Source organism: Gekko japonicus, unplaced genomic scaffold, assembly GCF_001447785.1.
Source record: "Gekko japonicus isolate JY-2015 unplaced genomic scaffold, Gekko_japonicus_V1.1 scaffold782, whole genome shotgun sequence".
In the NCBI taxonomy this organism is placed as follows: domain Eukaryota; kingdom Metazoa; phylum Chordata; class Lepidosauria; order Squamata; family Gekkonidae; genus Gekko; species Gekko japonicus.
In genome coordinates this window covers 585,875-601,355 of record NW_015161973.1, presented here as the reverse complement: position 1 = coordinate 601,355, position 15,481 = coordinate 585,875, and the positions used below count along the sequence as shown (strand labels likewise).

General features: G+C 42.3%; 1 protein-coding gene across 1 annotated transcript in view; it reads left to right on the top strand.

Annotated features, from left to right (window-relative positions):
* The window catches only part of LONRF2 (LON peptidase N-terminal domain and ring finger 2), a 60,186-nt gene that overhangs the window by 27,178 nt on the left and 17,527 nt on the right, over positions 1-15,481 (top strand). Inside the window, exons 3-6 of the mRNA XM_015429704.1 lie at positions 9,870-9,988; positions 11,396-11,518; positions 13,276-13,437; positions 14,049-14,271. Coding sequence (XP_015285190.1) covers positions 9,870-9,988; positions 11,396-11,518; positions 13,276-13,437; positions 14,049-14,271 — 627 coding nt within the window. The remainder of the gene's footprint in view (positions 1-9,869; positions 9,989-11,395; positions 11,519-13,275; positions 13,438-14,048; positions 14,272-15,481) is intronic.

The window sequence follows — 15,481 nt, the reverse complement described above, 5'->3', positions numbered from 1 at the left end:
ACATCGCCCAGTGGGTGCAGCTCCCCCCACTCTGAACCCCAAGCAAGTGGGATTCTGACATATGCAGCATTTGCACATGGAGGTTACATTCCAACCTTTGACCACCCTCTCCTTCTCCATTACTCCCTCTAATCTCCCCCAAGATTATAAGAATTACACTCTAGTGACCATCAGGACGTGTTTTACTTGATCAACATGTATATATGCAGTGAAGAAAAAATACCAACTAATACATGACATGGAAGATACTGTTTCCAGGGTCAGGTCTTGGTTTCCAAAATCCAAAAGGGCGACGGAGAGGGCAGGGGCAGCCATTAGGGAGCACTGGCCCACGACCCACTTCCAGAGGCTTCGTGACCCACTTTTGGGTCCCAGCCCACAGGTTGAGAAGCACTATTTTACATCACCTCCCATCTGATCCTTTTAAGTGGAGATCAGCAGGATCAAACCTGGGATCTTGTGCACGTAAAGTGGATACTCAATGACTGATCTACATCCCTGCACCCTCAGTGCAGGGGAAGGGGCTTCGGTAGTCTGTTGAGGAAGAAGGATAGTTATTAAATCATTGTACAGTTCCATTTAACTGCAGCACTCAGTGAGAGAGTTACGATATGGTCATCCGTGCTCGAGTATTCTAAACACCCCTGAGGAAGGGTGGGAGGGAGACTCATAGTCTGAGGCCTCATCTCCCCCTCCCCTGCTTATTTGTGTGGTATGTCTTGTCCTTATAGCTTGAGTTACAACACCACTGTTGAGGTTCCTGGTGGGCATAAAGCTGGAGCCTGAGGCAGTGTATCTTAGAGAAGGCATTATTGTCTGCACATTTTATTTGGTTTTGGCTTACCATTGAGGGGTTTGTGCTCTTTCTGTAAAGCACCAGAAGCCCTCCTTCTACAGGGTTCCAATTTCTCTAGGCAGCGGGTCACATGCCTTGTGCCTTGTTATGCTGAGGTCTGTGTTTGGCTAGAGCTTCTGGTCATGTGCCACCACTTGCTGTTCCTTAGAAAGTGGGATCCTGTTCTCTCTTGCAGTGGTAGGGGTGGGGAGCAGTGGGATACAGGTGCAATTGTCTAGGCCTCTGTCTGACTACAGTGGGAATGTTTTAATGTGCACCACAGTTTGTTAGTTGTAATATTATGCTGTCATCTGGGTAGGACCAACACTGACAACATTATAAGATGTGCCTAAGGTGGGTTTCAGGAGCTGCGGTGGCTCAAGTGGTTAAGACACTGAACTGCAGTCTGTGGAAGGTCAGTAGTTCAGCGGTTCAAGACCCGGGTGCCGCAGGACGGGGTGAGCTCCTGTCTCTAGTTCCAGCTCCTGCCGACCTAGCAGTTCGAAAGCAAGAAATTGCAAGTAGATAAATAGGGACCACTTCGGTGGGAAGGTAACAGCGTTCCGTGCGCCTTGTTGTTTAGTCATGCCGGCCACATGACCACGGAAACGTCTTCGGACAGCGCTGGCTCTTCGGCTTTGAAACGGAGATGAGCACCGCAACCCTAGAGTCGGATTCGACTGGCTTTTGAGCAAGGGAACCTTTACCTTTACTTTAAGGTGGGTTTCATAGCCTCCACAGATCTTTATGACTTGTTGACCACTGTTAACTCTGGCTGCTATTTTTAATTTATGTTCAGTGAATCTGACATTTACGAGTGTCTCATCTGTAGTTACCATCTTTGTAAATTGCTCTGCAAATTTAAGCACAGTGGTTGATTTGCTGCCATCAGATGGTAGAACAAACATATTCTTAGTTAAGGGGCATTTTAAAATACCAGTCGTAAATCAGTTTAGAATGAACAGAAAACCTAAGTGGTGTAAGGCCCTGCTCCAGAATATATTTACCCATAATGGTTCATGTGGTCCTGAGTGTACTGCATATTTTTAATCCATACTGTGAGGTAAGTATACTCCCTTGACACTGTATTACTTATAGAATTTCAGGTGCTAATGAAGACTACCTCCATTTGAAGTATGCTTCCAGACTGCCATTTGCTTACTGAACGTGAACATTGTTGATCTTGATTCCAATGACCACCTGATTGATGAATAGTCCAATATACAACATTCTGCTTGGTTTGGAAAGCCGAAGATTGTTATGGAATGGGTTGCTCCTAGTGTATTATGTGATCTCAGGTGGGATTTGTGAAAAAATAGAGATGCCAGATTTGTGGAAGTATTGCAGTGATGGGCATTGGGCAGATGTTTTTGGTTTTCTGGGTGGAGGTTGGAAAAAATGGAAATTCTGGTGAAAATTGTAATGCATACTTTTAAATATATTACTTTTCTATCAAACCTGAATGTAGTTATTACTTTAACATGAAAAGCATCATTTATAGCTTAGTGGGTATATAAAATTATACTGTTTGGCATGTTTATGGAATCCAAAGTGATAAATGCCTTAGTTTTCTACATGAAAAATTGTAAATATAATACTTAAGAGAGAACTACAAACTGCTACAGCATATACCGGTAGTATCTTAGTACATGTATGTTCATTTGTGTTATCTGAAAGGAACGAAGAAATGAGTTTGAAATTAGAAATTTTTGTGTTTTGTAGCAAACAAAACAATGTATCTTGTTTGGACAGAAACAGTATCACATAGTCGCATTCAGGTTAGCAGCGTTATCTGGATATCAATTTGAATTTTGTAACCTCAGAAACACTGAATTCTTCATTAGTCACTGTGCATACTATAACGAAACTGTAGGCAAAGTTAGTTTAATTCAGACAATAAATATATCCTTGAAAAAGCCAAGAACCAATCCTCACATCTCCACCCCATTGGAGCAGAAGCGGCTAGAGAAGAGCTAAGGAGAAAGGTGTTGACCTTTGTGTCTGTAAGGAGCACTCACTCAGAAACAGCTGCCTCCATTGTATCAAACCATATTAACATCTGACTTGCAATGACCCAACATGTTGTGGCGGCTTCCAGTGGTTTGATTTGGTCCCAGACCCCCTGCCCATGGCAGCCATTTTGTGTTGTCACTTACTATTTGTTCTAAAAATTACAAAAAACCCATAGGCTCAGCAAGGTTAGGGAACACTGATCTACCATATACATAGGGATTATTAGCCAAGAACATAAGAAGAGTCCTGATGGATCAGACCAGTGGCTCATCTACTCCAGCATCCTGTCTCACACACCGGCTAATCAGTTGCTCTTGAGGGCCAGGAACAGGGCATAGAGGCTTAGGTCTACCCCAGATGTTGCCTTCTGGCATTGGTATTCAGAGGTTTACTGCCTCTGAATGTGGAGGCTCCCTTTAGTCACCATGGCTACTAATCACTGATAGACTTTTCTTCCATGAATCTGTCTAATCCCCTTTTAAAACTGTCTATGCCTGTGGCCATCACTACAGGCTCTGGGAGTGAATTCCACATTTTACTCACTTGTTGAGTGAAGAAGTATTTTCTTTTATCTGTCCTGAGTCTATTGCCCATGAACTCCATTGGTTGCTCCCAAGTTCTAGTATTTTGGAAGAGGGAGAAGAAGTTTTTTCTGTGTCCGTTTGTTATACTCAGTGCATAATTTTAAACCCTTAGTTGTTGTTGTTTTCTTTAAAAAGTCTCAGACTCTTCAGCCTTTCCTCATAGAAAAGGTGCTCCAACCCCTTCATTATGTTGGGTGCCATCTTCTCTAATTTCCATGCTACATGTTTTGGGGGTTTTTTTTAATGCTCCTTTGGAAAAATCAAAAAAGTGCCTTGGCAAAAAGGAGGGAGGGGAGTTTTTCACCCAGTTTTATTTCCGGGTCTTCTCATCTCTAGAAGAAATACAGGTGTGGAAACAAAATGTTGGGCTTTGATCAGAGACCCCCAGATTAAAGTTTCTCTTTTCTACTGATTGGCACACAATCAATCACTCTCTCTGCCTAACTGGGTGGTTGTGATGATAAATGGATGTGTATCCCATGCTCACCTCTCTGGAGGAAGTTTGTGATAATGGCAAGATTTTAGCACACTTGCATTCCTCTACTAGTCTTGTAAATGCCATTGGCTAAGTATTGCTGCTGACAGGACAGTTGAAAATAGAACGGAGGAGATTGACTTGGGTGGACATGTTGTTTGGTTCAGCATCTAATGTTGCATGAGAATAGCAATGTGGTTAAGCAAATGGACTTGGATCTGAGATGGAAAAGCCTGTTCAGCCATGTTTTCCTGTGATGGAAAGAGCAAGTCACACAGCCTCAGCCATGCCATCCATCTCTGGGAAGGGAATAACAGTGATGTGTATCGCCAGGGCCCCACTGTGAAGTGGAATGAGTGAGAAAGTTCAATTGTCTAAGTGCACTTTGAAAGTCCTTAGACAATGAAAAACAGTAAACAAAAAGAAAGTTCAGAATGATGTTCAGGACTTTTTATCAAGGAATCACTAACTGTGTTAGGGTTCACAAACAGATTGAAACTAGGAAAATCTGTTGGCGCACTCGTTCCACACACACCCAAAAGAGAAAGTACAGTACTGCAGAATGTGTTTGGCAACAGATGGAATTACAGTGTAAGCTCTGCTGGTGCCAGTTTTATATTTGGATCTGGGCCAATTTAAAAAAACCCCACTATGTAATCTCTCTTGGCATTTTGCTGTGTATGCTTCCTAAAATTAAACTCCATGGCTGGACCGATAGCAACATTTATTTTTAAAATCAGATGGAAACTGTTAAGTGATATGCAATAGCAGGGGGAGTGGGGAGGGGTAGAACAAGATTGTGAGGGTGTGGAGGGGTAAAACAAATAGCCTCAGTCTTAAGTCACTTTTTAGTGCTCACAGAAACTTGTTTTGAGCTGTTCTTAAACAGTACTTTTAATGGCTGTGTCTGTCACGTAAGTGAACTTGGCAGAATGCCAGTTCCCTATGAAACCTGGGTAGACTGTGTTTTCTCTAGCAGTGTCAGAAAAGAGCATTTAAATATTATCCTATATCTTCGTTAATGTGAGACTTGTGGAACCCAAGTTGTAAGACTCCCCAGCAAGTTGGCAAAGACCAGGTGTAACGTGTGCAGTAATGGTTGAAAGTTTGCTAAAAAAACATTTCTCAGTTGTTCCTAGCTTTGCTGTGGTGTGTGAATGCTTGGGAAGCTTAGGGGACTAGCAGTGCACTCCATATTAGGGTAACAATTTAAGCATCTCTTTTTTCACATATTCTTCTGCATCTGTTTCTACTTTCTGCATGGCTTTTCGCCAAGGGTTCTGAATATTCACAACATTGCTTAATTAGATCATTCTCAAAATACCTTTGTTCACAGAACTGGAGTACATTTTTTAAAATGGGGATAGAATTTTTAAAAAATACTTTCAAAAAAACCCTGAAATGAAAGGCATCAGTTGGTGTGGAATGATGTGGCTACTCCCATAATCATGCATAGGTAGCTTGGTAAAATCTGTTCTTCAGCCATCCCAAAGTGAAAGGGAGAGGTGAAAGAAGAAATTATACCATGATGGAGAGTGAGAATGATGATGACTGTATCTCAAAATATGAATGCTTAGACTGGAGGGATACGAAGACAGAGCCAGTCCCAGGTATTCTAGGACAGACCTCATGAATGTCGGTCTATTTAATTTAATTTACTTAATTGATAGTTCACATTTCTCACTAAGACTTGAGATGGGATTAGGGTTGCCAGCCCCCCAATCCGAGGGGGTGTTTCTCCGCTTTTGCGAGCTCCTCCCTGCCCACAAATGCCCCAGAACACAACACAATGTCACCTGGAAGTTACATCAACACGTCACTGTCACACGGTAATGCTTTAGTTTTTGGGCAAAACTCTGGTAAATTTGGGCTCAAACCATAGAGTTTTGCCCCAAAACTAGAACATTGCCGTGCGGTGGTGGTGATGTCATCGCTTCCGGGTGATGTCATTGCAAAGCGTGCACAGCAGAAGATCCCAGCAAGACCCAAAGATCTCCCCACCAGGAAGAAGGTAGGACCTGGCAAACTTAGGTGGGATCACACAATTTAAAATATTGCAAAAGGAGCAGTGTAATACATACAGCCGATGGCGCAATAAAACTAGATTACAAAATTAAAGAACAGCATAATAAAACAGTTTAATGCATACAGTAAAAACAATAGAATACATATGAGCAATGAAACCAGACAGGATTAGAAAAACTGCAGAAAGAAAAGCTGCCTAGCATTAACTGTAACCCTGCTCCTTTCATAAAATTGCTGTTCTTCAACAGTTCTGGTTTTGCATATTCTGCAATGATAAAAGCATGGGAGATTCCATACCTAACGCCATGGAAGAATACAGAATCATGACAAATGGGCCCTCAAGCAATGCTTCGATAGATACTTTGAAGTATGAGGGATATGGAAACATCATTTAGTTCCCATTTATTGGCGGTCCTAATTGAGATTTTTTTACACCCTGACCTTGATAGCCCAGGCTAGACCAGTCTTGTCAGATCTCAGAAGCAAAGCAGGGCCGATCCTGGTCAGTATTTGGATGGGAGACCACCAAGGATGTCCATGGCTATTACTCAGAGGCAGGCAATGGCAAACCACCTCTGAACATCTCTTGCCTTCAAAACCCTATGGGGTCGCCATAAGTCGGCTGCAACTTAATGGCACTTTCCACTGCCACTAATTGAGATTTTAAATTGCGGGTTTTTATGGGCATGTTTTAATGCTTTATTTACATTGTAAGCTGCCTTGAGTTCTGCAAGGTAGAAAAGCGGCCAATAAAACATTTTAAATAAATTTTCACAAGCATAGCAGAGTCCAGCGCAACAAAGAGCTTTGCTTAATTAGGTCTTTATTTATTTGAACATATTTATGCTGCCTTTCTACCCAATTCAGGATTCCCAAGGTGGCAAACAATCAAAACCATTAACACAGCTTTTAAAAATACATATTATAAAACCAATTAAAAACAGTTAAGCAAAACACATAAGCAGTTAAAACTCATAAACAGGAAGGGGGGAGTCTTTACCCGCTGGTGGGAGACAATGACCAAAGGGGACAAACCACTTCACTTCACGTTGGCAGTTTGGCAAGCATTGCCACTCCCAAACTTGGCCCAGGACTTTTAGTTGCTTGGGTCTACATTAGGGCACTAGCATTTTAAAAATCCATATCTTTCATAGCCCCCTGAAGTGTGTAAAATGGGGATCCATTGGCTCCCACCCTCTTTAGGAGAGGATTAGGAAAGAAGTATGAGTTGTCTACAGGATAATGTTGGCTGAAAGTAGTTATGCTTGTTTATGAAAGATGTGACTTCTCCATGTTCAGTCTAGCTTAGTTGTATTGCATGGCCAGTCATCTGTCTGTACTCTGTTTCTGAAAGTTGTCCTGTACCCTCAATAGTTCAGAAAGCTTATAGCAACATGGAGTGCTAACAGAAGGTTTTGTTTGCTCCCTTCTGTTCTGTTCCAGCTTCTGACATCCTGTAATGTCCCTAAGATATTATTAAGGACACCCTGTACATTCCGTAGGCAGAATTTTCTGTGTCATTAGGAATTATATCCTTTGACATTCCCGCCTGGAATATTGTATGTCAGTGTGTTCAAGTTAAAAGACCCGCTGTTGCAAGTGATGCCGATGATCCTTTAACAAGAGCCGTCCTTGAATTAAGAAAAGCAATAGCTGTCCGTTTACAGAGATACTCTTACATGGTATACTTTCAAGACAATTTGAATAAAAGATTTCTTCTCCCTCCTTCCTCCCTAAAGAGTGGAAAATCTGGTCCAGAAAGGTGTTTAGAAACTCGAGGCCTAACAAGAGCAGTATTGAAGCTGTACTGTGGTGTTCTTTCAGTATTGCCTTTTCTACCCCTTCCTCTGCTTTAGCATGATGCAGGCAGGCCTCTTATTGTGGCAGGAGACCTCCTGTTGGCAGTTCACACTTCTGGCATTCGGTTGCCTAGTAACAGAAAAACTAATGTGACATCACTTCCAGGGAAAACACAGAAGTGCCATCATGTTGCTCTAGGTCTAGGATTTGCCTGAAACTCTATGGTTTAGAGCACCCTGTCCTTTGTCCCCACCTGCCCCCTTCCCTAGCATGATATGATTGAATTATGCAGTTGTTGGTGTGCTTTCGAGCTGAAAGTGGCTATCCGGGGCATTATTTGCTAAAGGGTTGGAAGTAAGACCAGATTGATGTTACCCTGGCATTTTTCACTGTTTGTTGAGTAACAGCCGAAGATAAAATAACCATAAAAATATGCTAGGCACTTAGATTTTTCTGAAATTGCAGACTTTTTATTTTAAAATGATGTCCTGAATGTTGGAAATGTAGATTACATAAATCCGAAATAGTGATAGAAGGTATAAAAATAGTACTAGAATGATAGCTTGGAATTTGCATTACAGAGTCAAGAATATCCAAATGAATATGTTGTGTGATATTTTTATTGATGATGTTATCTGTGTCCTAGATATTACTCAGTATGTTGGAGAATCCTGTGTTTTATGTACTAATGTGACTAAGCACTAAGTTGGGGGGTTTATGAGCTTCCTGGAGCTTCTAAGCAGTTCAGTGAGCCAAGGTCGTGGAGAACTGGCATGCCAGTGTGTTCTCATGTTTATACTTCTTAAATTACTTGATGTCACATTGACCTAGACATTACTTTAAAAAAAGAAAAGAAAGAAAAGCTGTCCTGGGAAGACAGAGTGTTTAGCTATGCAGCCATAAAAACTTAGCTATCTTAGAAGTTAATGATATGAAATTTAAGTTTTGATGTTTGATCATTCTTCCAAAAAGAAAAATCCGCTTCTATATTTTTCCATGAGAATTTTCTGTCCTGCATATGTAAATATTTTTATTTTATTTAAAACATTTATTAGCCGCCTTTCTCCCTTGTAGCAATCAAGGCAGCTTACAATATAAATAAAACATTATAAAAACATAGTAAAAACAACTATTATAAAACCCATAAAAGTCACCGTTTAAAAACTCCAGTTAGGACACCAATGATGAAAGCGAAATCAATCATAAATGCAGTCCTAAATAAAACTTTCTTCACCTGCCTCCTCCTGACAGACAGGGAGGCACACCTCCCTGGAGAGGTTGTTCCATAATTAGGGGGTGCCACAGAAAAGGCCCTCTCTCATGTACCCACCAAGGGAGCGTCTGTAATTGGAGGGACAGTTAGGAAGGCATCTCCCCACGATCTTAACTCCAGGGCAAGAATGTCTGAGAGAAGATGGCCCTTCAGATATCCTGGGCCCAAACTGCATAGGGCTTTAAAGGACAAAGCCAACACCTTGAAGTGGTCTCAGGAGTGGATCAGTAGCTAGTGAAATTGCTGTAGTATTGGGACGTATGCTTCTGATAGCTGGTCCCGACCAGCAGTTTAGCCTTCTTGCACTAGCTTCAGCCTCTGAACATTCTTCAATGGTAGACCCAAGTGGAGTGCATTGCAATAGTCCAGTCTAGATGTTACTAGACATGGATCACTGTGGCTATATCTGAGTGACCCAGGAATGGGCACAGTTGACGCCTCAGCCGGAGCTGCGTAAACACACTCCAGGCCAAAGCATCCCCCTAGTTTTCAAAAGTGACTGATCTGTCAGGCAGTATTCCCAAATTGCTAACCTGTATTTTCAAGGGGAGTATAACCCCACCTAGGAGATTTGAAGTCCCAGGTCTTAATTTCTACTAACCCAGAGAACCTCTGTCTTGTCAGGATTAAGTTTCAGCTTGTTCACCCTCATCCAGCCCATTACTGACTCCAAGCACTGGTTCAGAACATCAACAATATTAATGATACTGCTTGAGTACCATGCTAAGAGGGAAATGTAACTTGTGGGACATGGCTGTGTTTTGAATGTTTCTGTGCGCAAATACAATATTTATGCTAGAGAGGACCCTTAAATATATTCTGTTCATTCAGAGGTTTCTAATAATGTGCACTTTTTTGTTACAGCTTCCTGTAAATGTTCATTAATAGCACAACGGGCAGAACTGTGTACAGCTATGAAGAATTATCAGCAAGCCCTTTATGATGCGGAGGCCCTCTGCCGAAATAAGCCCCACTGGCCTAAGGTATGACATGTCTGAGCTGCTGAAAAAGGAAATTTGAGGTATATAAGAAAGAAGCTTTGTGTGCTTGTGAGGACACAGGGATTTGTTTCCAACACAGTGAAGCGTTATACTTCTGTATGAAAAATGAAGCTTGTGGTAGAACCATTCGGGTCAGCTGTTGTGTCCTAAGATATTTTGTTTGGCTTGAGCACTGGTCCCTCTTTCTGCCAAAGCATACAAAGAAAGGCATGAGTTTAGGTGTGATGGCAGGTCATAATTTGCTGCTACATGAATGAGTCTTGAAAGAGCTTCAGGCTCACTCGTCCTCCTCTTCATTTCATTCCCCTTGAGTATGGTAAGAAGAAGAGTTGGTTTTTATACCCTGCTCTTCACTATCTGAAGGAGTCTCGGAGTGGCTTACAATTCCCCTCCCCACAACAGACACCCTGTGAGGTAGGTGGGGCTGAGGGAGCTCTGAGAGAACAGCTCTGAAAGAAATTGCAACTGACCCAAGATCACACCGGCAGCTGCATGTGGAGGAGTGGGGCATCAAACCTGATTTTCCCAGATTAGTCCACTGCTCTTAACCACTACACCAGGCTGGTGAGAGAACTGATTAATCCATTTTTGTAGCAAATCTTAGCTGCTGTTTACATCTGAACCAGCAAGCTGGAGTTTGTATTTGCCCTGCAAACCAAGAACAAGATTCAGACAAGGACGAAGTCCCATTAGGAATTCTTTTTGGCAATGAAAGCACAAGCCTAGTTTGCCAGTTCGGGTATAATGGAAACCTATAGTCTGCCATGAAATTAAATTATCTAATGTCTAGGGAGGAATCCTTTGCACAAGGGAGCCTGAAGCTATTTTAAGGCTTGTTTGTATAGTGCTAAACCTTGATTAGCTATTGTCTGAACTATGCTAAAATGTCAAGGATCAGAACCATAGCTGCTCCTAGTTTTTAACATGGTTACTCCAAAATAGCTCTGTTCTGACCAGAGTATGGGGCTTTGTAATCTGCTTTTTCTTTCTTTTTTTTGCACTGAGTAATTCCAACACTTTACCAAGACTGTAATGCCTTTTCCTTCTTAGAAAACGGAAGCATTAACAACCAGCCTTGGTGAGGGTAAATGAAGGAAGCATTGTGAAGCACTTTGATCACTAGAAATTAGATCTGAAATTACTGTTTTAAGTATTTAGCAGGTTATCAAAGTTTTAAAATCATTCTGTGAGTTACATTTACACTTTATTTGTTAACATTTGCGTTAATTTAAATTTCTCTAAATGGCTTGCCTTCCCTAATGTTTGACATCCTTTCGTGAGGTATTTCTTTTTTAATGAAATGAAAAGCTTTTTAGGATTCATAGATTATTTGGTAAATACATTACAGTTTGCAGCCTGTGCTGAAATAAGTCTCTTACATGTATACAGGGCCATTATGTGAAAGCACAAGCTCTTTCTGGATTAGGAAGGATTGAAGAAGCATTGAAGGAGTTTCTTTATTGTGTTGCCTTAAATCCTGAATGGAGCTCAATGAAGATGGAAGCCCAAAAGGTACGCTAATTCTACAAAGTTTACATCTGACATACATTTTGTGTGTTGTATTTGAAAATAATAATTTGACTAACGGCTTCCATGGTAGAATCTGTGAACAGTTTGATGTTAAAAGCTGACCACTAGCTAACTTGTTTTTACCTTGGGGACAGTTCATGGTATTACCCACGTGGGAATTATTGTTGCTCTGGTAACTTAATTCAGTCTAATGAAACCCCTTGGTGATTTATATAATCACACTGTACGTTATTCTCTTCTATGTCTATTGATCTGCAGCTGGCGGCCCTCAAGCTACGTCTAGCTTGCCACAGGCTTGCCAAATAGGGAAGCATCCACATATTCTCCAGTCTTTCCCTTGCGACAGGGGCCTGCTATAGCTTTTCAGGAAGCAGAACACCGTGTATGCAAAATAGAATAACACTCAATGTTAAATGTAACGTTTCTGTTATCCTACAACATTTTCGACATTACTTTTGTAGCTCTTTTCAGTATTATACACACATTGAATCTGTTAATGTTTTGCTCATTTATTCCATACATTACATTAAACATTGAGTGTTGTTATATTTGCATACATGGTGTTGTATAGCCTTCTGCTTTCTTTTGTTTGTACACTATGGTCCCGTTTGTTTTTGCTATAGCTTTTCAGCCCAAGCCTTCAGGAACACGCACAGGTTATTGTGAGGAAGCAATTGACTCAAGAAGCCTGTGTCTCCTGGCTATAACAGAGGCTTTAGGTGTGGTCTTCCAGATGATATTGTCATGCATTTTGGCCATCTTCTGGGTTTCCCCTGGCTTTGCTGTGTTTTTTCCCCCAAGCCTGCTTTCCTCCATCTGGGGGAAAAGTCCTTCCCATGTGAAGACTGTTGCTTTTCTGTACCTTGGTCCCGGTCACACGGGCCGGAAAATGCGGGGGGGAAGCGTGGCTGTTTGCCTTGGAGCAAACTAATGCACGGCTGCCGGATCACACGTCCTGCCGACGTCCCGTGGTTCGGGGGGAGGTGCCGATCACACGACAATCCTGCGGTGTGGCAAAGAAGCGGCGCGGCACGATCACAGCAGCAATGGCTAGGCGCCGCTGCCGTGGCATACGGGGTTGTGGTTTTTTTTAAACCAAAGTGTCCGCACGTGCCGTTGGGTGCATGTGCGCATCCTGTGGAGACTTGGGGGGGGATTTTTGCAACGGGACATGGGCGGGCGCCGGATGCCACGAACTACCACCAGAAACACGATCAGACTCCCGCCCTTGCCCCGCGGTTTCCGGAAACTAGTACCTTGGAGGTACTAGTTTTTTACGCCGCATCTTTGGCGGGAAGCCTCGGGTTAGCCACGGGAGCTCCACGCTTCCCAGATGTTGCGGTGTGATTGCGCCTGGAAAATCCACCTATCTTCCGTCTGTGTAGCGTGGCTAATGCTCCGTGTGACCGCAGCCCTTCTGTTGCTTCAAATGGAAACACAACAAGTGCTTGTGCGGAAGCAACCAAAAAGGGAACAAGAGGATGGTCTCTCTTAAGTGTTTCCTCTCCTGTCTGCAGTTTCTTCTGGCAACCATAGCATGTGATTGTGACATTTTGAGGGGGGGGGAGCAATTATGATGGATTGTGTTCCTCTTGTTCCCCTGTATGATCAAGCAACTGAGCAATGTGGTACATATACCTTTATTCCTCTAGTGCCCTTAGTTTGCAGATTATCCTGCACATGACTTGCTTTATGTAACAATACTCTTATATTTGTATGTTTTTTCTGTCTTTGTCTAGATAATGTGTGAGATGTTTTTTCCAGCCTTTGAAAATGTGCACGATACTCTAACAACTCCTTTTTGCAATCGTACCTCTTATACAAGGCTGAAGCCTGCGTTTCTAAGTAGCATAAATACCCAGTCTTCTACAGAGGATGGGCTAACTGAAGAGAGCTCAAAGGTGAGGGTTTGGACAAACATGCTTTTAAAAGGAGGAGGAAGGGGATCCTAAACCTCTTGCTTAACTTGCATGACTGTAGCCTTTGCTGTTTGTATTAGTTCAGAGCACAGTGTTCAGAGGTACGTTGGTTTCCCAAGCTGGATAACATGAGAGCTGAATACACAAAATAATACATGCTTCTCAGACAAAGTTTATGAATGATGGAGAATGGAATACTCAGTCCCTGTTGTCGTTAAATAATTAATTTTAAATTTGCAAATTTGGGTGTTCCATCTAAAACATTCCAGGGAAGCTTGCGGTTCATACAGACTCCAGCAAAGTTAAAGAGTAGGAGGGAAAGGTACAAAATTTGGGGTGTCCAGTAATTCCACTCCTGGAGCTCTGAAGGAGCAACTTGTTGTATTGATTTTTGTGTTGAAAAATGATCTGCATATTAATTCTAATTGAGGCATCTGGGATAAGCAGGCAATATTTGTCCTGGCACAAATCCAGTAGTCTGGCATAGGTCCAAGCGCTGTCATTCTGCTGTGCTGGTGGACCCTGAAGGTATTTATTGCAAAACCAAAAAAGAAAGAAAAGAAGTCTGAGTCATATTTTCTATCTTATTTCAGGAGACTGTCTTGCGGTTAACAAAAACCCCGTCCCAGGATACTGATGTCTTTCGAAATACTGATTCTTCTGTTTCCCAACATATACTAGATGTGTATTTTGAAGATAAAAAAACTCTGGGAACAGTACTCTCTAATCTACCTGGTGCAAGCTTAAAAAGAAAGTTCTCTAGTGATGTGGGAGATTTACAGAATTTAGATGTCCCTAGCAAAATTCCTAGAAAAGGTTGGTTTCATTCTGAATGGCTTTTTCCTTTTGGTTCCTTTCTTTATTGCAAAAGAAACATACCATTTTGGTTCTTCTAAATGGCTTCACAAATAGTTTCAGCAGTTTCTGTTCTAATTTGGGTAAGCTACAGTGCTTGAATATGTATAATATTTTATACAATACTTCATGTAAATATTGAGGTGGTTCTGGAGAGGCAGCATACAAATTTTCTAAATATATATGCTGCACTAATAGGATTCTGGGGGTTGTATACTTTTAAACAGGGGTCTTTTGTAGAAAAAGAGCTGCAGGAGCTCATTAGCATAACACATTAGCATATGCCACACCCCTGACACCACCAGAAGTGAGTCATAAGGCCACGCCCCCTGACATCACCGGAACTGTGTCAGAAGGGAACGCCCACCGCTCAGGCTCCACCCCAAAAATCTCCAGATATTTCCCAACTCAGAGCTGGCGAGCCTACCTGGAGAAAAACTGCTTCAAAAGCACAAAACAAAATGAAGAGGAAGGAACATGTACAAAGTGCACATTTCTTGCCAGTGTTCTTTCTGGGCTGCACACAGGGCAAAAAGAAATTTTAAAGTGTCTCTCCTACTGGACTCTTACTTTTTCTACTGCTGTTACAAACCACAACGTTAAAAAACCAGTGGGGGAAAATTTTAACCTTCCAGGACATTCAGTTGCAGACCTAAAAGTGGCAGTTCTCTTAGGCATTTCAAAGGGAGATTAGAAAGAGACTGCTGAATTGCAATTGATAATGAAGCTCAAGACAATGCAAACTCCTGGACTGAACTGAGACCTAGGTTGTTTCTCTCATTAACAATGCCATTGTCATTTGGCATCTGAAATCACTTCACTCTCCACGATGTAAGGAGAGATGGACTCACATTCCAGCTGTATATGAATAAGTGAGCAATGATTCATGAAAGCTCATGCCCTGTCACAGGGGTCATTTTGTAGAAAAAGAGCTAGGGGAACTCATTAGATAACTAATTAGCATATGCCACACCCCCTGACATCACCAGAAGTGTGTCATAAGGCCACCCCCCCTGACATCACCGGAAATGTGTCATAAGGCCACACACCCCGCCCCCAACGGTCCCGGCCACCACCGCCGGCCTTGCAGCTCCACTGCCGAGCCCCGTGAGGGGCCCGGCGGTGGACCTGCAAGGCCGGCGGGAGTGCAAGGAAGCCCCGCGAAGGCCCT